Source organism: Puma concolor, chromosome A2 (assembly GCF_028749965.1).
Source record: "Puma concolor isolate L17-30 chromosome A2, mPumCon1.1.hap2, whole genome shotgun sequence".
Taxonomy (NCBI): domain Eukaryota; kingdom Metazoa; phylum Chordata; class Mammalia; order Carnivora; family Felidae; genus Puma; species Puma concolor.
Genome location: NC_141668.1, coordinates 162,999,397 through 163,024,592, shown reverse-complemented (window position 1 = coordinate 163,024,592; position 25,196 = coordinate 162,999,397). Strand labels below are relative to the sequence as shown.

The window sequence follows — 25,196 nt, the reverse complement described above, 5'->3', positions numbered from 1 at the left end:
ACAAACATGACTCTCACCTCCCCGTGTGTACTATCCGTCACGCGTGCTTTAGGAAGAACACAAGCCAGGCCTTTCTAAAAGCAATGATTTGAGTCCCTGGCCCATCTTCTCTCCCTCCCCTCAGTGCCCAGAGTCCGGCCAGGGCAGATTGAAAATGTTTATTATTTGTCTTCCCAAATATAAAATCACTCTCTCCCCTGGCATCTCATTAACCCCAGGTTGAAAATCAAGGATAAGAATCACATTGCTAAAAAGAACAGGCCTATCCCTGCCTCCTGCCCTATCCTGCACTCTTGCCCCGGCTGAGGGAACAAAGGGCAGAAGTCATGACCTCCAGACTCTCAAGCAGCTGACTGAGGCCTTCCCGATGCTGGGCCTCGTGTGAGGTGAGGGGACCCAGGGGGCGCTGAGCCCTGACTGGCTGGGCAGGGGCAGGATCCTGAGGTCCATCAGTGTTTGTCAGTGGAACGCATGTTCAGGGATGCTAGACGTCCCAGCGGGCCACGGCGAGTGTTGGTGGCCAGCCGCTGCTGTGCCAGAAATGACTGGGCATGGGCAGGTGCCCGCTCCTCCCCAGCTCGCTGCTGCAGAGCCATGCCCTGGAGGGAGGAAGGGGGCACGGTTGGGGTCGAGTGAGCCCACGGCACACCCTAGTACTCCGGCCGTGGGGACGAGCACTCACCATATTGTACCAGGCACTGATGAGCAGCTTTTCTTCCTGCTCCCGCTGGCTTCGACTCTTCTCAAAGTCCATCTGCCAAACAGGCAAGAGTCAAGGGCCCGGATATGCTGGGGTGGGGGTGGGGGGCGGGCGGGGTGGGCAGCGACAGCGAGAAGGGATGAGGACACCCACCTCCAGGTGTCGGATGCGGACGTCCCGCTCCCGGAGCTGCGTCCTCAGGGTGTGAAGTTCTGGGGGTGCACCTCCGGGTGGCCGCTGTTTGGGTTCCAGGGTCTGTATGACCTAGGGGTCGGGGAAGACACAGCCAGGGTGGCCTTGGCCTTTCAGGCCCCTGGATGTGTCGGGCCGTGTTCAGGGTGACGGCTCATGGCGGTGGTGCAGGAGTCTGCGATACGATGGGGTGTGACAAGGGCGGAAGTGGAGGGCACAGGGGTGCACGCTGGCGGGAGGCACGACAGCCTCGGCAGGAGGCCCACGGAGCACCCAGTGTCCTCACCGTGCGTGCCTTGTCCACGTAGCGGCGGTACCGCGCCTCCATGGCCCGCAGGTCCGCGTCCTTCTTCTGCAGGCTGTGCTGCAGCTCCTCGATACGCCGGGCTGCTGGGGGGGGGGGGGGCGAGGTGACCCCTCAGCTCCCGGCCAAGCTTGGCCACCCCCCCCACCCACGCAGCCGCTGAGGCCCACTCACTGCTGCTGTCAGCGGGGGGCTCCAGCTCCTCAATATACTCTCGCTTCCGCTGCAGCTCCAGATCTGCCTCATGCAGCTTCTGCCTGCGGACGGAGGAAGGGGAGCCACAGGCTGACCTCCGGGCCCCCTTCCCTCCTCCCACCGGTGGCCACAGCCTACCCAGCCGGCCAACACGCGCCTGCCCGGCTGCAGAGATCCCTCTGTGTGCCCCACGCCCCGAGCACAGAAGCCGCGTGCCCTGGTCCCACCATCTGCTCAGCCGCTGGAGTCACAACCTTCCCCACCCCCTGGTCCGGTGGCCCCTGGGCCAGCCCCGCCGTGTGTCCACTTCTCTCCGTGCCCCGGCCCGCCTACTGGCACGGGCACCATCACCCCTCGCCGGCCTCTTCTGCACTCAATCTCAATTCCTTTCTCCACCCAGCAGCCAGGGATCTTTCTAGCAGGCAAATGTCTTCCGACCAAAAGAAACGCCAGGTAAAAAAACTACAGTTCTGCTGCATGCTGCAAAAGCCGAAGGATCTGATAACGCCCCCTGCCAGTGAGATTATTATTATTATTATTTTCGTGCACTGGATATGGAACATAGTAGAAAGACCTAATAGAGAAACCTGGGCTATGTCTCAGGTTACCAAGGCACGTGCCCTCTGAGCCACCATTTCCACTTTCGTGATAAATTCGCACACAAGCGAAATGAGGCGTGTGCAAGGTTTTACTCTGCTGCACTGTTGGCAATCGCAGATACCTAGGATGACTTAAACACGTGAAGCCCTTCGCAAAAAAAGGCTACAGGCCAGCCCTTCTGGATTGGAATTTTACAGGTGAATCAAGCCCTAATGTTTCCATATATCCATCCTCTGTAAGGAAATAACTTTTTCCGTGCTCCTGGTGGGCGCAGGCTACACTCCATCCTTGGTGGAACTGAGATGGGTCACACAAGTCATTTTCTGGAAGGCCCGATTTCCCCATGGACCCCCAGTTGACAAAGGCAACAAAAACCGATTCATATGGCGACGTTCCCCAGCCGTCTTCTTAAGGAGGAGAAGCCAAGTGCAGACTAGCAGATAGCCCGTTACCTTTCACGTAACTAAGGAATCAGAATAAAAATGTATATTCATATTCATTTGCATGTGCTTAAAAAACTTTGTAAGGATTGTTGTAATAAACTAATATGAATGGGGGTGGGGTGGAAACTGAGTCAATGGGGGGACTAAGAGGTATACCCCTTCTCTCTATATTGCTCAGTATATAGATCTCTATATATCTATTTTTAATAAAATTTATTTGTTTTGAGAGACAGAGAGCGAGCGAGCAAGCAGGATAGGGGCAGAGAGAGAGGGAGAGAGAATTCCAAGCAGGCTCTGCACTGTCAGTGCAAAGCCTGATGTAGGGCTCGAACTCATGAACTATGAGGTCGTGGCCTGAGCCGAAGTCAGATGCTTAACCAATTGAGCCACCCAGGCACCCTATATTTTGGTTTGTAAGGTATGAATGTAATAGCTACTTAAGGTAGTTTTTTTTTTTTTTTTAATTTTTCAAAGTTTATTTATTTATTTTGAGAGAGAGAGATGCAGAGAGAGAGGGAGAGAGAAAACCCCAAGCAGGCTCTGTGTTGTCAGTGGAGAGCCCAATGTGGGGCTTAATCTCATCATTGTGAGATCATGACCTGAGCCAAAACCGAGTTGGGTGCTTAACCAACTGGGCCACCCAGGCACCCCAAAATATTTTTTTATTAAAAATTTTTTTAATGTTTATTTAATTTTGACACAGAGCATGAGCAGGGGAGGAGCAGAGAGAGAGGGAGACACAGAGACACAGAACCTGAAGCAGGCTCCTGTCTCTGAGCTGTCAGCATAGAGCCGGACATGGGGCTCAAACTCATGAACTGTGAGATGATGACCTGAGCCTAAGTTGCATGTCTAATCCAATGAGCCACCCAGGCGCCCTACCCCAAAACAGTTTTTAAGTTTACTTTAATTTTTACTAATCTCTGCACTCAATGTGAGGCTCGAACCCATGACCCTGAGATCAGGAGTCACAGACCCTACCAACTGAGCCAGTCAGGAGCCCCCAGTTTAGGTTCTTTCTTTCTTTCTTTCTTTCTTTCTTTCTTTCTTTCTTTCTTTCCTTTTTTTTTTTTGTGTGTGAAAAAAGGGGGCACCTGGGTGACTCAGTCGGTCGGTTGAGCACCCAACTTCGCTCAGGTCATGATCTCACAGTTCGTGAGTTCGAGCCCCACGTCGGGCTCTGTGCTGACAGCTCAGAGCCTGGAGCCTGCTTCGGATTCTGTGTCTCCCTCTCTCTCTGCCCTTCCCCTGCTCATGCTCTGTCTCTCTCTCTCTCTCAAAATAAATAAACATTTAAATAAAATGAAATGAAAAAGTAAAAGGCAACTGTCATTTGGTCATGCTACCTTACTGAAATTCCCTCCATGGCTCCCCATTGTTCCCCCGAAACAGTTCTTACTCCTTCCCTTGGCTCATGAGACCCTACTTGATCTGAACCTTCTATGTTTTGGCTTACTGCTTCTCCTCATAAGACACCCAGTGTCCCCCGCACCTGTGCCCCAGACTTTCCTCCCACCCGAGTGCCCTCCCTCTGGGACTCACAGATGCTCCTCCAGCTTCCTCTTCAGTAGGGTGGACTGGGGGAGAGAACAGGCACTGGGTGAATGGGGGGTCCAGGCGTCCCAACTCCATCTTGGGGTGAGGGTAGAGGGTGCCACCCTGGGCCCACGGTACTTACGATGGACTGCAGGGGGCATCGAGCAGCAGGGAGGAGAGAGAGGAGGGTTACTGGGGGGCACGAGGGAGGGCCAGGCAGGGAGGAGGTGGGCACTCACATCCTCCGTCTTGCCCCCCTGCTCTTGCAAGGCCTTCTGTAAGTCCTCCACCTGGGCCCGCAGCTCCAACAGCTGCTGCTGGTTCAGCCTGCAGGAGTGCGGGGCCGCTCAGTGCCTGCGCCCGCCCTCCGCCCCGCACCCCACGCCCCCTCCACGCGGACCCGCCCCCCCCCCAGAGGTCCTCACCGCAGCTGCGTCTCCAGCCCGTGGCGCGCGCGGTTGGCCTCCTCCAGGTGGCGCTGCAGCTCCTCCTGCCGCTCCCGGTAGGCCGCCTCCTGCTGGCACAGCTGCTTGTTCTCCAGCTGAAGCCGCAGGAGCGTCTCCCTGCCGACCGGGGAGTGAGCAGGGCTGGAGACAGGTCAGCCCGCAGGCCTGCCGGGGCTCTGGCGGGGAGACTGGGCGGACAGGGCTAGCAGAGGGACAGAGCCCCGGGGAAGAGCCCCGTTAGATCCTAGGGAAGGGTCAGAGTACTGGGGACCCAGCCTAGGCGTGGGTGGGCAGAGCGCTGGGGAACCAAAATGGGCGGGGTTTTGAGCTGGGCCTGGGGGTGGAGCCAGGCGAGGGCGGGGCTACAGGAGCAGGTTAGAACCTTCCCAAAAGCAAGACTGCGGGAAAGCAAGACGCAGAAAGGGGAAGAACTGGGGTGGGGGAGTTCATCGGGGCAGGACAGAGGGCACTGCACCTAACAGGGTCTACACTGAGGACAGGGCTATGCCCTGGGGGCAGAGTCCGGCGGTGAGCAGGGCTGAGGGTAGGATTTTTTGTTCGGTGGGTGGAGCCAGATGGGTTGGACCTAATTTGTGCAGTGAGGATGGATCCCGGAGAGGCAAGCTGGGGCTAGAGGGCTTGCCTCTAGGCAATAGCGCTAGAGCTCCGGCCAACTAAGGGCAGAATTAGGAGTGAGTGGGCCTAGGAGCCAGGGGAGGACTTGGGAACCCAACACAGCAGGCCAGGCTAGTAGTAGGTGCCTGCACTGGGGGCGGAGCTGAGGGTGAGCTCTGGGTGCAGCTAGACCTCGGAGCGACCCCAGGATACCTCAGCTCCGCAGGTAGGATCTCTGCTGCCAAGTTTTCCACAGCTGGTGAGGTGGGATCCAGCGAAGGGTCTGGAGAGTGTGAGAAATGTCTTCAGGTTGCTGCACAGCTCCTGCCCCCATCCCTAGGGTTCACTTTCCAAGAGTCATCTTTGAGGACTCAAGTTCGACCAAAAGACTGGGTTAACATAAGCCTCACCCCCCAACCTGACAGCGGGCGGTGATGCTTGCCCCCAGTTTGCCCTGATCCCCGGGGACGGCCCCTGCCATTTCTTTCCGTTCTAGCCTGTCTCCGAGGTGGCTTAGATCTGCCCCCGGCCTGGACAAGGCCTGGGACACCTTTTCTGTCTGCCCTAACGGCACCTTAGGCTACCCGCGCCCCAGGCCCTTAGGATGACAGGCCTCCAACTCACCGGCCTGGGTCAGCCCCCGAGGCTGCAGCTGGGCGCAGCGCAGCTCCTCATTGGCCTCCCGCAGGGAGTCCCGCTCTGCCAGCAGCCGCTGGAGGGACGGGGTGCAAGACGCCACTTGAGGCAGGGTTGGCTTCCTGGGGATTGGGCTATGCTAAGATGGACAGGGTGGGGCTTGGACGCGGGACTTCAGCCTCACCTCCTTCTCCTTTGTCACCAACTCATACTTTTCCTCCAGGTTTCGACACTCGAATAGCCACTTCTCGGCCTTCATGGCCTCCTCCTGTCGCTGGCCCTGAAGTTCCTGAACCTGAACACCGAGGAGGGGTGAGAAAGCGGGGTTTGGAGGAGGGGCAGGGACTGAATACAAGGTGAAGGCATTGGGCCCCGCGGGACCAGACCCAGCGAACTTGGAGGGGCGGGGCTTACAAGCCTAGGGAGGAGCTGGCCTGCCTGAAGGGCGTTACCTACATATAAACGAGGGGGGAGGCTAGGGGCTCAGCACCACGCTGAGGGCCCACCAAAGCGAAAGGGGCGAGGGGTCCAGCGGCCTAGAGCACCACGCCCTCCGGGCTCTGCCCTGATCCCTGCCGCACCTGTCGTCGCTGTGCCTCGAGCTGGGCACGCAGTGAGCCGGCCCGGCGTAGCTCGTCCTCCAGCTGCCGCGTGCGCTCGGCATGGCCCGCGTTACGCTCCTCCAGCTGCCGCACCTGCCGCCTCAGCTCCCGCAGCTCACCCAGGCGGCGCCGGCAGCTGCTCAGCGTGGCCTCCAGCTGCCCGGCACGCTCAGAGGACTGCCTGGGGGAGGAGGCAAGTCGGGAGAGGAGGCCTGGGTCTGCGGTCAAGGTTCAGCTTGGATCTGAGGACCACCCCCCCCACCCCCCACCCCCCCGGGTAGGGGAAGGTGTCATGTCACCTGGGGATGTAGGGGTTCAAGGTGGTGGATCATGAGGGTCAGGAGCCAGCCAGGGCCTGGTGTTTTTTTTTGGGGGGGGAGGGGTCTTTAGGGGGCGCAGAGGGAGCCCTAAGTATCAATTGTTAGCCCAGGGTCATAATCAGGGTTCCTCAGGGGCGGGAGTGAATAGAATGACTGAGGCGTTACAGGGGGAATGATGGGGCCCAGAGGCTCTGAGGAGCCCTCAAGGACACTTTGAGGTTACGAGGTGGCTATGGGATCAAATGAAGGCACGGTGAGGTCCTTCAGGGCAGAGAGCTATGTGGTCCTTTAAGATGCAGTAGGGATTCTCTAGACACTCTAACATTACAGGGGTGCTGGGGTAACAGGAGAGCCTTTAGAGGTTACAGAAGACACAGTGAAGTCGAGGGAGTGGGTGTTGGGGGGACCCACCAAGTGCTTTGGGATTGCAGGCGTGCTGTGGAGTCACGAGAAGGAAATGTCCTATCATGAGGGGCACAGATGGGTGAAGAAGGGGGTGGCAAAGTTATCGCATCTGGGGTCCTGGAGGGCACAACGGGATCCTGGGGCATGATGGCCCCTGGCCAGCACTGGAGCAGGGGCGGGGGGCTGGTAGCTGGAGTCGTGGGGATGCTACAATGTCTGGGGAATATAACGTGGGCTCAAAAGGGCACACTATGAGGTCCTGGGGGGCACCATAGAAGCAGGGATCTTGGTGGCACCCAGAGGACATGGTGGAATCCAGGATGGTGTGGTGGGGTTCAAGAGCTGGGCCTGGGGGTGGAGCCAGGCAAGGGCGGAGCTACAGGGCAGGTTAGAACATTCCTGAAAGCGAGACTGTGGGAAAGCAAGATGCAGAAAGGGCAAGAACTGGGGTGGGGGAGTTCATCCTTTATGAATGTTCTAACCTGCTCCTGCGGCCTTGCCCTTGCCTGGTTCCCACCCCCCCACCCCCAGGCCCAGCTCAAAACTCCGCCCACTGCACCATCACTGTGGAGTCTAGGGGACACTGGGAGGGTTCACCGGGCATTTGGGGGGGTTTTGAGGTACTATGGCATCAGAGGGACGCTGCGGCAACGACAGTAGGCAGGGGGGACCCAGGGGCCCACCACTCACCGCAGCTCGTCCATCTCATCCTTCAGGGCCTGCGCCTCCTGGGCCAGACTGGTCAGTGCCTGGTTCCGCTGCTGCAGCTCAGAGACCTCCCGCTCCAGCTCGGCACAGTGCAGACGCTCATCTTCCCTGCCGTTTTCCAGCCTGGAGGGGTAGGGAAGGAGGGGGCACTCGAGGGGGCTGGGCCCACGCCAATCCCCTGGCCTGGGGCCCAAACCCCGGCTCGCCGCACCTGAAGTTCTCCTCCTGCAGCTGCTCCAGCTGGGACTGCAGCAGCAACAGCTTCTTAGCAGTGAGGCCAGTGGCACCCTCACCCTCTGGCCGGCCCACCCGTTCCCGAAGCACCGCGTTCTCCTGTGCCAGGCTCTGCTTCTCCTCGGACAGGAGCACCAGCTGCCAGCAGGAGGCGCAGATGAGCTGGAGTTTGGAAGGGAAGGAGGCAAGCAACCCGCGCTCCCTCTCCGCCAGCCTCAACCTCACCTGCCGCTCCAGGTCCAGACAGTGCTGCCGCAGCTCATCCCCCTCATCGGCCTCCTCACTCAGGAAGTAGTACCTTCGGGACTGGGGAGGGGTGGGGGGGGGCGGGGAGGGGCAAGGAAGTCAGGAGTCCACGGGAGGAGACTGGGGGAAGGGAGGCTGGCGTCTCTAGTGGCAGAAAGGAGCCAAGAAACTCTCAAGATCCAACGGAGGGCTCGGACCCCAGGGGACTCAAGGAAAGGTGATGTGGGGACACTGGTGACCTGGCGAGGGAACAGGCTAGGACCCTGAGGGATCGAGGTGGTTTACACACGTAAGGACAAGTTCCTCCTCCTTAGGCAGCCCTGAGAATCAGTGATGGATTTGGGCCTTTAACAAGGTCCCCCGCCTCTTACCTGGTTATCAAAATTCCCATATGTTTCTGGTGACAGGGAGTCGGGGGTGTCTTTGGTCATCAGCTGGAGCAAGGTGGGAGGACAGTGAGATGAGCTGGGCCCTCTGAGTGTGGCCTTTAAAGCTTCTACAATCCAGCCTCCGGACCTCTCAATCCTCCTGCACCCAAAGCCAGTTCTCCCCAATAACCCCTATCTAGAGGCTGCCCTCCCGCAGTGTATCCAGCAGGGAGGCTGGGTCCTTTGAGGGTGCTAACTGGTGACTTCAAGCTGGCAGACACCTGAGACAGGGGCATCTGGCCAACTGAGTTCCAGGAAGAGCCCACAACTTACCAGGGCAGAGCCCATGCCCAGTTGCCTCTGCCCTGATGTCTCCTCCCCTGAAGCTCCTTGCCACACTGGGCACCCCCACTTACCTCCTGGATGGCTTCCATCACCACATGCTGAACTGACTCCTCCAGCGTCATGATTCTCTGGATGTGCTCTGGGGATCAAGGTGGGGAAGACTGAAACGTGGGGGTACGGGATGAGGAGGATTTTCTCAGGTTTTCCCCCTGAGGATCCTCTAACCACCCCCTCCCCCGTACCCTGCTTTTTCTCGCAGCTGATGGCACAGCCAAGCACCAGCTGAAGCAGCTTGCCAAGCTCTTCTGGGTCAGAGAACTCGCCAATGAGGCTCACGTCTGGAAGGTGCTGCTCCAAAACAGGATGCCCCAGGACCTGAGGACGGGGGGGGGGGGGGGGTAGGGGTGCAAATAGGGGGCATTGGGGCTCACCGACACCCATCTCCTCCCAACCCAACCCCAGCTCCTAAATTCTGTTTATGGTTACTCACATCCTGGGAGTACTCCAATAGGCTCTGTAAGATTGTCTTCAGATTGCTAACCTAGGGAGGTACAAGGACTTGTGTCCAGGGTCCCAGAGCCCCCCAGAAGGAGCCGAGCAGCCCCCACTCTGAATCTGTCGGCCCCAGCCTTTTTTCCTCTGCCTCACTTCCCAATTCCTGGTCATTCCATCCCTGTTTGGTACCATCCTCTGTCCTCCCTCCTAGGGGCGACCTGTCTAGTGGCCTGCCTTTCTTGTTCACATGTCCCCAGAATCCAATCACGTCTCACCACCTGCCCTGCCACCTTCTGGCCCTCGCCATTTTCATCTCTCACTTGGATTATTGCACCAACCGGGTCTCCATTTCCACTCTCGCTGCCTACTCTGCATTCCTCTCCAAGCAGCCAGGGGGAGCTTTGTTAAATCCCAAGCCAGGTTGTCTTTCCTCTCTGCTAAAATCCTTCCTTGACTTTGCGTAGCACTTAAAATAGAATCCATCTCCCTGCCCCAGCCTGCCCCGCTCCTGATGACCTCATCCACCATTTCTGCCCCCCTTGTTTTCTATTCTGACCTCCCTGCCTTTCCTCGATACACCAGGCTTCTTCCCAACCTTGCACTGGCTGTTCCCGGTGCCTGGAACCCTGTTCCTCCAAATTTCACATGGAGATCAGCCCATCGGGGCCAACCACCCACCCAGCTGCCCTCTCTCACGGCCCAGCTTTTGTGGTCTTCATAGAACTTATTGCCACTGGAAGTTTATGTTCGTGTGTGCAGGTTTTTGTCTGTGTCATTCCTTGCGGCACACCCAGGCCTGCTCCATAGGAGCATGAAAGAAGAGAGTTGGCTGGTCACCAGACATCTGTCTCTCTTCCTGGCCAAGTTGTCTGTGCATCACCCAGGACGTGTGTCTGGCTGACCCATCACCCAGGACATGTCTAGCTTAGCCTTCCCTGATGATCTCTTCACCAGTCTGTCCCCCAGTCATGAGTCCACCTGTCACCTTCAGCCTCCAGTTGGGACCCGGGTCCTCTGAGATGCCCTGGAGCCACGTCTCGTTGAACCAGGAAGGATCTCTGGGGGCGAGAAGGTGGGATGAGCTGCTGGGGGACCCTTTCGGGACCCTCCCCCTCAGCCCCACTCACATCTGGTTCAGCACGTAGGCTATGGCGAGGCCACTGCTCAGGTCCTGGGGGCTGGTACAGGGGGACGGGACATGGAACGTCTGCAACTGGGGAGGAAGAGGAAAGGGCAATGGGCAGTTAGGGCCTGGGAAAAATCGAACCACTCCTCTTTCGCTGACTTTCCCGGTCAGCGGGAACCTCACACGGTTGGCGGGGACTGCTCTATGGCTTTCGCAAACCAGCTCCGCGGAGGAGTGGCCACAGCTCACCTGGGACTGGAGGGGGCGTGGCCTCACTTCACTTCTGGTCAACAAACCCCGCGCCACCGGGCCAGGGCAGAACCACGAGTCACCTGGTCCCCACAGGCCCCACGTGACCAGGCCAGCGCACCTGTGCCCTCACCCACGTGACCCAGCCGCGAAGGGGCGGGGCCTCACCTGTTCTTTCCACGCAGACCTGCCACGTGACAGGGGCGGGTGCTCAGGCCAGAGTCCAACCGCCCTGCAGGCCGAAGGCCCTTTCCTCCTCCCAGCCCCAGAACAGAAGGGTAGAACGAACCAAGGCCAGGGCTCCCAGGCGAGAAGAGCGGGCGCATACCTGGCCCTGGCCCCGCCCCCGACCTACCCAGGTGAGCAGAGACCCGCATAGCTCGGCCTTGTCCACGCTCATGGCTCCCGATCGGATTCGACCTCGGCCGCGGAGCCCCGCCACCGCAACCGCCTTCTGATCCGCCACCAGCGAGCACCCGCAGCCCCGACCTCCCGCTCGGCCTAGAGCGCCGCCCCGCCCCGCCCCCTAGGCGCAGGCCCCGCCCTAGACACGTGGTCTCCACCCCGCGCCCGATCATACCTCCAGTTCCGCCATCTTGGATCCGGGCAGCACTTGGGCGCCCGCCCTGCCGCTAGGGGTCAGTCTGGGCCAAGCTTGCATATGCCTAGCGCAGACCCGCTACCCCTCCTCCTTGGCTCTTTTTGGCTGGGGGAGGGTAGCGGAGACCTCAGGATAATTCCTCCGCTTGTGAGGCGGAGCTATCCCACCCTGTTATACGAACTTTTTCACGTCCTCTCTCTTCAGCTGGAAGAAATTCTGGCCCCTAACCACCTTATGATCGGAGCCTTTATTTGCGCGGGGAAGGGGCAGGCCGTAACACATTCTATGAACTTCGAGGAGAGCTCCTAAAGGGGGTCTTCCCAAGTCACCACTTGGGAGTCTTGCCTCAGGGGTAAACGGGACACGAGCGTGATCCTAGGTCGAGGGCAGGATGAATCAGCTGGACTCAGGTCTTGGGTGAGGTACAGACACACTTGCCCAGTCTGGATCCACTTCCACAGAGCTTCTCCTGCACCACCCTCCCCAGCCCCGAACCCCTTAGGTCCTCCGGCTTCCGATCGCAGGACCTGACCTCCCTGGTGCCCCAGGCCCACCAGGGGGCGCGCAGACTGCAGGAACGCAGCCTGCGGGGAAGCAACGTGCCTTTTCTGAGACCCCGCCTTGGCGGTGGAGGGGGCTCAAAGGAAAGCGATAACAATAGTATTTAATAAAATCGCAGTCACCATTTATTGAGTGTCTACAGTGTGCAGCCGCTGCGCTAAGCGATTTACATACATAGGCGGCTGAAATCTCCCCATGACTCTAGGTGGCAAGAGCTGTTTCAACTCCTGGTCGCAGGAGAGTTAACAGAGGTTCTAAGTGGCTTTGGGAGGGTGGGGGGTGGGGGTAGTCCTGGCCCGCAGCCTTTGGCGCCAGAGTACCCCCGGCAGCTCCTCCCCCACGAGGCGGGCAAGGTAATGACCAGTAATTAGAGGTTATTAGCTGTACCTGGAGGGAGGGGCGGGCTCTGCTTTGGGGGTGGGTCTAGGTCTGAGGGGAGGGGCGCTGCTCTCTCCAGCCCAGAGTTTGGCACCCGCGACCCTGTTCTGGAGCAGGTTGATCAGGATGACAGGAGCCGCCACGCCGCGTCACAGCAGCCCAGTCACTGTACCATCAGATACCCAGTTACAGCCCACTCAGAAGCGCGGCCGCACGCACGCAAGGGCCTCCCGGGCCCGTCTACACCCCCATATCTCCTTCCCGCGTTGTTTTCGGCCTCCAACCCCTGGGAGCGGGGTGAGAGGGAGGAGGGAAGGGGACAAGGGCCGGCAGTGCCGGCTTCCGGACTGGGCTGCCTTCCGGCGGGCGTGGGAACAACTGCCGCTGGCTCCCCCTTCCCGCACCCACCGGAGGAAAGGGTGCTGCCAGTAGGGGGAAATGGGGCCACGCTGCTTCCAGGTAAAAGTGGACGATGGCCGGGAACTACGTCTATTACAAGGATGGGGTGCTAGGAATATTTGTGGGAGGGCCTGGTTGCCCAACGTTGGGAGACATGCTGTGACCGCCAAATATTTGGTGTGGGGTACCCAGTATTTGCAAAAGCCGCAGGGATCTTGATGTATAAGAAAAATGTGGGAAACCAGATATTTGGGGCATGGACTGGAATTGTGCTAATGTGATTATGGGCTTTCTAGATGTTCAATGACCCGAGTCCCCAGATTTTAGGAAAGGTCTGGGTGCCTCAATTTGGGAGAGGATCCATTAACTCTCCATTTGGGGCGGAAGGGATTCTTATGTTTGTGGGGAAAGGAAGCTCCCATGTTGGCAGGGAAGAGCAGCCATCTCTATTACGGGATGTAAGGAATCCCACTGTTGGGGGGATCCGGGTATCTTCAATTCAATGAAAGGGGTCACAAGCCCTCGTTTCCGGACAGGAAACCTATTTTGGCGGAAAGATGCGAACCTCCATTTTTGGTGGAGGGAGCCCCCAAATTTGGGGGATGGTCCAGAGGCCTCCATTAGTAGGGACAGAGAGTGTGGGTGGGGGCCGGCAGCCCCCAGCTGGTTTGGAGACCCCACCCCCTCCTGCCTGTTTCCAGGAACAGCTGGGCCCAGCCTGGGTTGTACTGCTGGGAAGCCGGTGACTCAGCCCCTCCCTGCGGCCACAGCTGGACCCCGGCCCGTCCCCTCCAGCTTTCACATCTGGGCAGAGACCCACAGTCATGAGGGCTAGGACGGGGACCCTGGGTGCACACATTTGGGAGAATGATGCCCTTTCCCCAGGGCTGACCACAGCTGCTGGGTGGACACCATGCTCCATACGAGGAGGGACCCTGGCAGGCCTTTTGCACCAAAGACTGACATTTGGCCGGGAACTCCCATCCTGTCCTCCTCCTTGTGTGTGTGTGTGTGTGTGTGTCTGAGTCCATGTGAAGTGTGCTCATATTTATGTAGGTGTGAGATGGTGGGTCTGTGATTGTGGGTCTGCATCCACTTGTGTCTTGGGGCTCTAGGAATTTATGCAACAGACTACCTAGGATTTGATAGGAGTGGGGAAGCTGATGGGGACTGGGGCACAATGCTTCTTTATATGCGACCTTGCTTTGTGTCTATATTCCTGTGTCTTTTTTTTTTTTTTTTTTTGTATGAGAAGTGAATGTGTGACAATCAGTACTTCAGTGTGGCTTTAGATTGTGTTTCTGTGTGACCATGTCCTTTCTCTCCATCACGTGGCTTTCTGTGACAGCATGACCCTGGCATGTATATCCTTGATTTTTCCACACCCCCCTGACAATCTGAGTGTCCCTGTGTGTGGCCTTGTGGGTTTGTCTGACTCTGACTTGTGTGCCCTATTTGTGATGACCGTGAGACAGCATGGCTGTTGTTTCTGTCCCCACCATGTGTCTCTGTGCCTCTACGATCTCTGTGTGATAAGGCATAGCCGTGTTGCAACTGGAGTCCTGATGTCCAAGACTTTGTATCTGTGGCTTACTTTGTCTTGATGGTGATGGTATGACCTTATCAGAGTATACCTATATATGCCACCTCTGTATGGAGATGGCCTTGTCTGTCTCCGTAAACAAAGAATGACAGGTGACCCTGTCCGCGTCTGCTGCGGGGTTTGGCTATACTACTGAACGCTTGTGCCATTGTAGGGCAGGTGTATCCTGTGTCCGTGTGACACTGTGGGTCATCAGAGAGTTTGTGACCTTGTGTGTGTGGGGGGGGGTGTCAAAGTCACACGGGACACCACGTCCAGCGGAGGCGGAGATGTGCGCAGTGGGCATCTGACGCCCCACCTCCCACTGCTCTATGCCTGGAAGGGCCCCTCCCGGCACTGCGGGGGCGCGTGCGTCGTGCGTGACGTGAGACACGACGGGGATCGCTGCATGCGTGGAGCCCGACGCGGTCGTGCGTGCGAGCGCGGGGCGGGGGATGGGCTAGCTGCGTGCGCGTGTGCGTGGGCGGCCACGGGGGCTGGCCACGCGGGGCATAGCCCCGCCCCCCCCGGGGCTTTGGGCGCGGGTGAAACCCGGGAGGGGGCCGCCGTTAACCCCTTCCTGGCGGACCTGAAACTAGTGGCCCCTCGACAGAGCGCGCGGGGGCTTCCCCGGCGCACCGGGGCCGTCCCTGCGGAGAGAGGAACTCCCCCCATTGGAGCTGGGAGGACCACCCCCTAGTTACCATGGGAACCGGAGCTTCCCGCGCTGCCTGGCGCTTGCTTCCTCCCCCCGCCCCCCAGCCTCCCCCCCACCTCCTGCTCTTTCTGCAGCTCCGTAGTCCTTCAGCAATGCGCTTCCCGCCCCTGGTCTCTGGGGAAGGGGGCTGGGGTCAGCGAGGCTGGAGCATGCGTGACTCAGGCCAGCGCGGGGTCCCTTGGCCGCAACCGACCTTGCTCCCCCATCCCCGCCCACGTGACTCACCCTTCGCGGCTTTCCCCGAGTGTGAGTCAGGCCCCTGGGGAGGGGGCTCCGGGCTCTGAGACCCCCTCCAGGCCGTGGGGGCTGAGAACCAAATTCTAGGGGGCCCTGGGCTGGGCGGCGGGGGATGGGGGCAGATGGTGTCTTCTTAGCCAGACCTCGCCAAGGTCGCTAGAGGTGCCTCCCCCCACCCCCCAAGCCTCCGGGAACCCAGCTCCCACCCCTCCCCTCCCCCCCCCCCCCCCCAGCCCACAGGAAGTTTTGGCAGAGCCCATCGTGGCGACGAAACGGTTAAAGCCGTTTTCTTATTCATTTCAAACAGGGGCCCCTTTTGACTCAGAGCTAGCCGGGCGCCCCCTTGAGCCAGGCCTCACGGGCCCTGGGTTTACACTCCACCCTACATGTACCATTTTTAGAGAAGGGAAGGAAGGCGGTTGATGAGCTGGCTGGGGGGGGGGGGGGGGGGGGGGTCTTGAGTAGCATTCAGAACTGGGTTCAAATGCTGCCTCTGTGGTCATTACTGCCTCGGTCTCAGTTTCCCCATCTGAAAATGGGGGATAATTATACCTGGCCCATTGTGTTGTTGTGGGAATTAGGTGAATAATAGAGGCGACGCTTTGCATCCTGAGCTGGTCAAAGGAGTAGGAGGAGGCCTGGCAGGCAGAGGAGGGCCCAGGTTCCTCCTGTCTCTCAGGCCTGGGTGTCAAGGTGCCCAGCAGAAGCCAGTCCTTGCGGGGCGGGCTGTGCCCCACCCAGGCGCGCTGAGGCCATGGGGTTCATCCCGTCCACCCCCTGCCCCAGGCGGGCACCCAGGAAGTGAGAGGCGGGGCAGGAATGAGGCGGAACCTGTTGGGCCCGTTGCCTCCCCACCTCCCACCCTCATTCCGGGGCCCTGACAGGCCACCCCCCCACCCCACGCTGCAACCCCACCCCCGCTGCCCTGGACGCCTGGGTCCTGACCCAAGGGTGGCCAGAGGGAGGGGATGTCGGCGGAGACAGCGTCTGGGGAACATCCTGTGGACTGCTGGCTGGACAGACTGGAGGGTCAGCCCCTCCCCGGGCAGGGCAGAAATCATCGGCTGGGGGCAGAGTAAACATGGCCCAGGGAGGCCAGACTTGGGGGAGGGGGTGGCACAGGGACTACACACACACACAGTCACCCCGAAAGAGACCAGTCCAGACACACAAACCCTTGTCACCTTGGCCACAGAGAGACTGCCACGCAGGGACACGCTGACAGGGTCAGACACACATCTGGGCAAGCCGACCCAGTGACAGCTATCACGCCCAGGGCAGTGAGAGTGCGGACTCAGGAGCAAGACCGAAATGCTGCCCAACCCGCGAAGACACTGGCAGGTCAGAAGCCCGCAGGCAGGGCCCGCGTGACGGATAGATCAAGTGGGCACACAGGCAAGATGGGCACACTGACCGCAACACGCACAGAGAGACACTGACTTTCCCAGCGAGAAGCACACACCCCAGTAGACAGAGTGCCACGCTCACGTTCACGCCAAGACCGACACGATAGGCCAGCGAGACAGGAGAGAGACCTAGAAGAACTGGATGTCGGACGCAGGCAGGCAACACGCATCTGGATAGACCCAGAAAGAAGACACAGTCGCTTTCAGCACAGGTACCTCTACTGCCGCACAGGAGATGTTTAGACACACACACACACACACACACACACACACACACACGCCACCGTCGGATCCTGACACAAGAAAAAGAGACACACGCGCACACACGCACACGACCAAGACTGCCAGCTCAGAAAGGGACTCGGAGGCAAGAGACACAAACCTCAGCCTATGGAGAGGACACAGATACGCCATCACACAGAGCCCCAGCCACCCTCCCGCACTGCCCACACCCTCCAAGGCTCCAAAGGACACTAAGACACAGCCTTGCAGATTCCCAGTACCTCAGCAGCGACACACACAAGTCCGACCCACCTACAGACTAGACAGAGGCAAGCAGACAAACGGACATATTTACAGACATGGTCTGGCCAGACAGTCACGCCCAACACAGAGAGGCACGAACAAGCCACAGCCGGACATTCGTAAACACACTGGCACAGGGACACCCTGACAGGACCTGTTGGCTAGTACACACACACACACACCCCAGATGTGAACAGGTCGGCCCTGTGAACTCCAAAACAACATGGGTCGGCCACATGCAACCTGTTTCATGCATGCACACTCACCCACCTCCCCGTCCCCTAAATCGGACAGTCCCTACACACCCCTGCAGGGCTGTGCCAACACATAGACGACGCATGCACTGAGGAGGCAGGCCTCACACGCACTCTCACACGCCCTGACAGGCCAGCGACGTGCAGACCCACGGCCCAACAGAAACACACGCTCCTGGACCGTGCTGAGGTGCTGTGGGGCTCTGTGCTTTCCAGCCGGTTTCTGCGCCGCGCCCCCCCCCCATCCTGGTGCTTCCTCTCTCCAAACATCTCCCCCCCCCCCCCACTTCCCTCCCTCCCTGCTGTTTGTCACTTCCCCTAGGAGGCCCAGCTCATCAGGCCCAGTCCTTGGTGGGGTGTGGGCCTATATTTTCACCACATCCCCTGTAGAGGGGGGCACCCAGGATGTCTACCGTGTTCAGGCCCCCCAAGACCTTTCCAGCAGTCGGGGGGACAGAAGTAGCTTTGTGGGAAACTCCCCTCATGCCCAGCTGAGTCAGCCTGAGGAGCCAGACTCTCCTTCCTGCTTCCAAGAAAACCCAGAAGCTTCCTCTCCAGGAGAGGGGGTGAGGGACCCCCAAACCGCAGAGGTGGGGGAGGGAGGTGGCTGGCAGGCCAGGGGTTCCTGGAGGAGGGCCTCCGTGATCCTCAGCCTCTTCCTGCCCAGCTGTCTGTCCACACCCAGGGGCAGGGACGCGGGAGGCTGGGTGCTATGACTTGTGGGTTCTCGCCCTGGCCTGCCCACTGGCTGACTCACGGGCAGCCCCCGGCCCAGTTTCCTGGTGAGGGCTCCGGCTGGTCAGTGGGGCTGGGGCAAGGGGGTCACCAGGCTATTTATAAGAAGGAGAAGTCCCTCAAGGCCAAAAGCCCCAGAGAGACCTGTGGGTGGGGGTGGGTGAACTTCCTCCTTATTCCGCTCCCCAGGCCCCAGGCTCCAGGGCGTTGGAGAAGTCTGGGCACAGACTCCTCAGCCAGATGCTGATCTGAAGCCCAGGGGCTGGGCAGGACCCAGCTGCCAGTTTGGGCACCCAGGCTGGGTGGGGGAGGGGGCTATCCTTACACCCTCCTCACAGCCGGCCTTGGCGCCAGTGGGGCGGCGTGAGGGGGTGGTGCCCAGGCCACAAGGGTGAGACTGGCAGGGGCCTGGAACCGGCTGTACCAGCTCTGCTGGGCCCCCGCCCTCCTTTGCTGGCCCAATCCCCACCCCCTGCTCAAACACCCATGCCGAGTACGTGGAGGAACCCGACCCCACTCCATGCTAGCCTGTCCCCGCCCCCACCCCCACCCCTCAGCCCTGTGCCCAACTCCCATTTCTCCCCAGATTAAAGGAGACCCTTCATGAAATGGCCTGCAGAGCCGGACATACAGTTGGCACAGCATAAACACCTCTCTGGTTGTGAAAATCCGCAGGATAGTGGCTAATACCGTGGAGCCGCACAGCTCAGGTTCTATTCTGACTCCAGCCCTTGTAGCTATGGGGTTAGCAGGCAAGTTCCTCACCTCCCTGTCTCAGTTTTCTTGTCTGTCAAATGGGAACACAAACCGCATGCACTTCGCTGGGTTGCTGGAAGCGGGCAACGAGTGCCTGGCCCATGTTAAGTGTCAGCTATTAAAATAATAATTATTATTCCACAGTCTGTCTGCCTATCTTAAGTGTCTCTGAGTCTCACTGTTAGTCTGCATGACGCTAACCCTGTCCCCGGTTTGTCTCTCTGGGCATCTCTCCCTGCCCTGACCCCCCCCCCCGCCCCCATACATCCACTTGTCCTCGCTCCAATCTTTGTCCTCCGTCTCGACCCTCTCTGGGCCAGCCTCACCTCTCTCCAGGACTCCCCTGGCATGGGCAACCTCAGCACTGGCCAGCGCTGATTCACTCTGGCCTCCTGGCCTCTGGGACCTGCAGGCTGGCTTCCCAAGATGCTGCCCTCAGGCCAGACCTGCCCAGCCCCCCAACGCTGCCTGCTGCGCCCCCGCAGGGCCCGGCCAGATGTCAGCTGCAGTTATTAGCATGGGCGGGAGACACAGGCCTGGCAGCAAGCCCGCCAGACTCAGCGGCCAGCCGCTGGAATCTCCCTCGAGCCCGGGGTGGGGTTAGGGGAGCAGTTCAAGCAAGAGGAGGAGGGGAGGGGGCACCCAGGGGTCACAAGGACCCTCCAAAGATGGGGATACCCCTAGCTTCTCAGGGGACCTTACTTTCTAACTCCACTGCTGTGCTGGACTTCCCCCTGCCCCCACATAGCTCAGTTTCTTTTTTGCCTCTTTCATTTTCCTTCTCTCCCTCATAGTTGCTGTGCTCTCTGCCTGCCCTACAAAGGCAGGCTAGCCCCCATCCCTCAGCCTGTCCCTACCCTAAAGAAACTTCTATCTTTCCAGAACATAGAGGCCTCTCTCTCTCAGAGAGGGAGGGAGAGACTGAGTTTCTCACCTGTTGTTCCTATTGGCACACATTCTAACTGCTTGGAAGTCCCACCTTAAGTCTAACTAGGAGCCTCACCATCTAAACCTCCCATACAGTACCGGGGAAGGGGCACTGGGTTCCCGCAGATTCCCTCCCTTCGGATTTTCTGGTCTCCTCGGACTGGATGGAGATGAAGGAGACACCCTGAGGAGGGAAGGGACACCCCCAACTTCAGGTATTCCGAATGGTTGACGGACCCCCAGACTAACATAGGAGTAGGGCGCCTAGCCCACTGGAGGGAAGAGGCATTCCGGCCCCTAGGGATGTGGGGGGAGGGGCTTGGGCCTCTCGGCGGAAAGGAAGGGTACCCCACCCGAGGAAGGAGGCAGTCGTGCCAGCCCGCCCAGGCGCCGGGGGCGCCTCGAGACATTGGCCCGCCCCTCCGCGCCCTGTCGGGCCGGGGGCGAAGTCCGACCCAGGCCCGCGGGCAGGCGGGGACCTGCCGGGCTGGGCCGGGCCGGGCCCGGCAGGACGCAGCCCCAGAGCGGCTGGGTGGGGCCCAGCGAGGCGGCCGTGGGGGCCTCGGGGGCGGCGGCGGGGCTGGTCGGGACTAGCCGTCCGGGGGCCCGGGCGCGCCCTGGGACCTGGCAGATACCCGGGCTCCCGGGTCCTGGCTCGGGGCCCCGGGCCAGCGCTGGTCCCACCCCTTCCTGTGTCCTTATATGGGGCGTCGGGGAGAGACTCCTGGGCCGTCCCGCCCCCAGTCCTGCCCGCGGACTCCGGCCTGTTGCCATGGCGACCAGGCCCCGCGCCCCGGTGTGTCCCCCTCCATCGGGCTAATGGAATCGTCCCCGGACTGCCTGCCTCCGTGATCGTCTGCGGGCACCGCGGGCTGAACCATTGCTGGGAGAGGGGTACAGTGACTGGAGGCCAAGGCGGCTGGGCGAGTTCTGTGCACCCTGGCCTCGGCCGGGGTCGCACGTCCAGGTTCCTCTTCGGAGGCGCAGAACCCGACCGGACCCTGGGCGGGGCTCACGGTCCTGTAGGAATCGAGTGACGGAGGCAGGGCCGGGCTCCTTCCCCCGGGGGCTGTTGCCACACTTCCTGCCGCGGCGCTCTTTCCCCAGCCTGTTTCTAAGGAAGGAGTGGGGTTGGGCGACCGCGCCCCGGCCGTCGGGGTAGGTTCAGGCACTAGGAGCCGACGCAGGGTCGGTCGAGCCCAGGGTCACTGGGGGAGGGCTTTGAGACGGGAACAAAGTATACAGGCGCCTAGAAGTCACCCACAAGAAGGGGTGCCAATCCTGGAAGATCCAGTAATCCAAATCCTCAGAATCCTCAAAAACCCCTCCTCTCGTGTCTCAACGGGAGACCCTGTGTCATTGTCATCTCAGCTCTGAAGGTGTGTCCCTAACCTTTTAGCTCTTCTTCATAAAGGCTTTGCAGATGACCCCAATGACCCCCAGCCCCTGAGAGTGTCCCCATCTTCTCACCCCCGTATTTTCCCTGACTCAGTGTACCCCGGAAACCTCACCTTCTACATATCTAGATGCCCCCTCCCATCCCCAATTTCTTCCCCTTATGGAGGCCCTCAGTATCTCCCATGGACTTCAGGACCCCTACTAGTTTCTTCCATAATGGAACTTCTAGCCCCTCCCATTACCCTTTTGATTCCCCACCCCCACCTTTCCTGGGTTCAGTCCTTCCAGTAGAACTTCAAATCCTTCAAACCCTCTGTACTCAAGACCCCCCCCCACAATTCTTGAATCAGGCATTTCCTTACCTTTCCCTCATTTACCCTGCTAACCCTCCCATCTCACCTTTGTGGGGTCTCCCAGGTGTATTATCAGCCTTCCAACCCCCCTCGGATACTGCGAGTCCCTCGGGCCTTTTTTCATGTGTGCCCTGGAGCCCTCCCCCCTTCTCTCCCCCCCCCTCCCCCGCCCATACACACGCTTGCTCTGTATCAGTTTCTGGTATCCAGGGGAATCATCGCCTTCCCTGGAGTCCCTCCCTGTGTGCCTCGGACCAGCACCCCTTTCTTCACGCACTCCGGGGTCCCTTGAGCCCCTCCCCCCTGCAGCCGCGGCGAGCCACCCAGCCCGTGGCCGCTGTTTACAAGGACACGCGCTTCCTGACAGTGACGCGAGCCGCCTCCTCCCCTTCCCCACGCTGGAGGAGGGGGGCGCGGGGGCCCGGCTCGCGCGACGGCCAATCGGAGCGCACTTCCGTGGCTGACAATCGAGGTATAAAGGCGTGTGGCTCAGGCTGAGCTGCCGGGACCTTGAGCGCCGCCAGGCCAGCGTCGGAGTCAGCAGGGAGCGGGGGAGCAGGGGGAAGCGACACCAGGAAAGCGAGCGCGCCAGACAGGGGCAGAGGGGCTCGAGAAGCCGCGCAGAGCTTCCGCGCACAGCCGCCGGCTGGCTTCTCCCGGCCGGTGCCAGCTCCTGGGAACGCGCATCCAGATACCCAGTCCAGCCACCGTCGCGGACAGAGCGCCGTTCGCTGCAGCGAGGCCCGGGGCGGCCCCGCAGGGACCCCCCCAGACCGCCTGGGCCGCCCGGATGTGCACTAAAATGGAACAGCCCTTCTACCACGACGACTCATACGCAGCAGCGGGATACGGCCGGGCTCCGGGCGGCCTTTCTCTACCCGACTACAAACTCCTGAAACCCAGCCTGGCGCTCAACCTGGCCGACCCTTACCGAAGTCTCAAAGCGCCCGGGGCGCGGGGCCCAGGACCAGAGGGCAGCGGTGGCAGCAGCTACTTTTCCGGCCAAGGTTCGGACACAGGCGCATCGCTCAAGCTTGCCTCATCAGAGCTGGAGCGCCTGATCGTCCCCAACAGCAACGGTGTGATCACGACGACGCCCACGCCCCCGGGACAGTACTTTTACCCCCGCGGGGGAGGCAGCGGCGGAGGTGCGGGGGGCGCCGGGGGCGGTGTCACCGAGGAGCAGGAGGGCTTCGCTGACGGCTTTGTCAAAGCCCTGGACGACCTGCACAAGATGAACCACGTGACGCCCCCCAACGTGTCCCTGGGCGCCAGCTCGGGGCCCCCGGCTGGGCCCGGGGGCGTCTACGCCGGCCCGGAGCCTCCTCCCGTCTACACCAACCTCAGCAGCTATTCCCCAGCCTCTGCGCCCTCTGGAGGCGCCGGGGCCGCCGTCGGGACTGGGAGCTCGTACCCGACGGCCACCATCAGCTACCTCCCACACGCACCGCCCTTCGCTGGCGGCCACCCGGCGCAACTGGGTCTGGGCCGCGGCGCTTCCACCTTCAAGGAGGAACCGCAGACCGTGCCTGAGGCGCGCAGCCGTGACGCCACGCCACCGGTGTCCCCCATCAATATGGAAGACCAGGAGCGCATCAAAGTGGAGCGCAAGCGGCTGCGGAACCGGCTGGCGGCCACCAAGTGCCGGAAGCGGAAGCTGGAGCGCATCGCGCGCCTGGAGGACAAGGTGAAGACACTCAAGGCCGAGAACGCGGGGCTGTCGAGCACTGCTGGGCTCCTTCGGGAACAAGTGGCCCAGCTTAAACAGAAGGTCATGACCCATGTCAGCAACGGCTGCCAGCTGCTGCTCGGGGTCAAGGGACACGCCTTCTGAGCGCCCCCCCCCCCCCCCCGTACGGACATCCCCTCAGTCTGGACGACTGGGCGCACGCCTCCCACGGGGCGAGGGGGCAGGCGGTGGGCATCGGCCCCCGGGGCACCGCAAACCACACTGGACTCCTGCCCGCCCGCTCTGCGCCCAGTCCTTCCACCTCGACGTTTACAAGCCCCCTTCCACCTTTTTTTGTATGGTTTTTTTTTTTTTTTTTTTTCTGCTGGAAACAGACTCGATTCATATTGAATATAATATATTTGTGTATTTAACAGGGAGGGGAGGAGGGGGCGATCGCGGCGGAGCTGGCCCCGCCGCCCGGTACTCAAGCCCGCGGGGACACTGGGGAAGGGACCCCCGCCCCCTGTCCTCCCCCCTCTGCACTGTACTGTGGATAAGAAACACGCACTTGGTCTCTAAAGAGTTTATTTTAAGATGTGTTTGTGTGTGTGTGTGTTTGTTGTTCAGACTTTTTATTGAATCTATTTAAGTAAAAAAAAAAAAATGGTTCTTTATTAATTTCTGTTGTCTTTTTTTCCAAGCTGGGCGGGCGGAGGGAGGAGAATACTGGGCTGCCCCCACCCCACTCCTGTTTGTGCCTCCTGTATCTGTGTCCTCGCCAGCTCTACCCGAGCATCTTGTATCCCTCTTCCGGGCGTCCAACCCTTCTCTTGTCGCCTGATCTCTGGGGTTGGAAGGTCCAGGGCGGGGACGCTGTCCAGCCGCCCATCACTGGGGGGCAGCAGGCCTGGAGCTAGACGCGCAGTGCGCGGGCGCAGCCCCGCCCAGCTGCGCGCGCTGGGGCTTTCCCCGCTGACGCAGCGGAAGCGCTGCCCCTACATGGGCCGATTCTCTACAGTGACGCGACGGCGGTCTCCGGGCAGATTCCGGGAATCCCCTCCCCCGCTCTGCCGGGCAGGGCTGCGGCGCCGGGAAGGGGGCCGGGATTTTCCCAGGCAGGCGGCTGTTCGGGCCCGGAAAGCCCCAGGCCTGGGTCCAGAGCGTCCGCGGTGGGAGGGCCACGCTCCTGGTCCCGGAGCCAACCCAGAGCCCGCCCCCTGGGGTTGGCGTCCGGGCCTCGCCGCGCCCACGCCCGCTCCGTCTGACCTAACCCGGGCGGGGGGTTGCTGCAGTCTTCGCGTTGTTGCCGCCGCGGTACCCCCCCCCCCCCCCCCCCCCGCCAGGAAGGGCGGCACCCGCCTGCCAATTTCCCCTCCCGGGTGCCAGGCTGGGAGCGGGGCGACTGCCAGGTCTGGTCCTGCCGGGGCGGCTGCTTGGGCCGCCGGGCGCCGCCGCCGCCGCCGCCGCCCGCGGGACGCCCTCCCCCGCAGTTGGGACGGATGGGAAGGTGGCTGGTGGGCCGGGAGCAGGAGGGTCTAGCCGGCTTCGGAGCCGGAAGCCCCCAGAGCGGCAGAGAAAAACACAGGCTGAGAAACCGCAGAGGTGAGGTAGGCAGAACAGATAATTCATTAATTCACTTATAAAATACTGAACAACGTAGCCCTGGAGACACCGCCTGGATCATGGCAGACAGACAATAAACAAGCAAATATGATTCGGAGATGGTAAGTGCTAGCAAGAGAAAAAAACAACAACAACAGGTCAAAGAGGTAGTGTTGGGGCAGGGGAGGTGAGCTGCTTTGAAGAATGGATTGGAAACATGGACCTTGAATGATGCAGCTTTTCAGATCTGCATCCAGGCTCGGCGAAAACAGCATCCTGGGCAAGAGGGAAAAGCACATGCAAAATTCCTGTGGCCAGAACAAGATC

General features: G+C 60.4%; 2 protein-coding genes across 7 annotated transcripts; one reads left to right on the top strand and one right to left on the bottom strand.

The window, feature by feature from the left end:
- Nucleotides 1–143: 143 nt before the first annotated feature.
- On the bottom strand, nt 144–11,284 carry HOOK2 (hook microtubule tethering protein 2). Of its 6 annotated transcripts, none has more exons than XM_086698967.1 (22): nt 11,121–11,284; nt 10,518–10,603; nt 10,376–10,448; nt 9,386–9,436; nt 9,138–9,270; nt 8,967–9,034; nt 8,554–8,616; nt 8,162–8,242; nt 7,914–8,074; nt 7,685–7,825; nt 6,249–6,450; nt 5,852–5,962; nt 5,656–5,743; nt 5,245–5,314; nt 4,396–4,557; nt 4,210–4,297; nt 3,977–4,011; nt 1,371–1,453; nt 1,179–1,282; nt 854–964; nt 683–754; nt 144–599 (listed from the first exon to the last, which is right to left on the bottom strand). In XM_086698967.1, exons 1-22 carry the CDS (start codon nt 11,163–11,165, stop codon nt 450–452), a joined length of 2,178 nt encoding a protein of 725 aa, XP_086555093.1. In that variant the 5' UTR covers nt 11,166–11,284; the 3' UTR covers nt 144–449. The 6 variants fall into 6 exon arrangements, 4 of the variants coding, with proteins under 4 accessions (XP_086555093.1, XP_086555095.1, XP_086555096.1 ...); XM_086698969.1 differs by having other exon boundaries at nt 1,179–1,279; XM_086698970.1 differs by having other exon boundaries at nt 4,396–4,533.
- A 10,801-nt stretch (nt 11,285–22,085) lies between these two features.
- Nucleotides 22,086–23,945, top strand: JUNB (JunB proto-oncogene, AP-1 transcription factor subunit). The gene has a single exon (XM_086698963.1). The coding sequence runs from the start codon at nt 22,386–22,388 to the stop codon at nt 23,427–23,429; it is 1,044 nt and encodes a 347-aa protein (XP_086555089.1). The 5' UTR covers nt 22,086–22,385; the 3' UTR covers nt 23,430–23,945.
- The last annotated feature ends 1,251 nt before the right edge of the window (nt 23,946–25,196 follow it).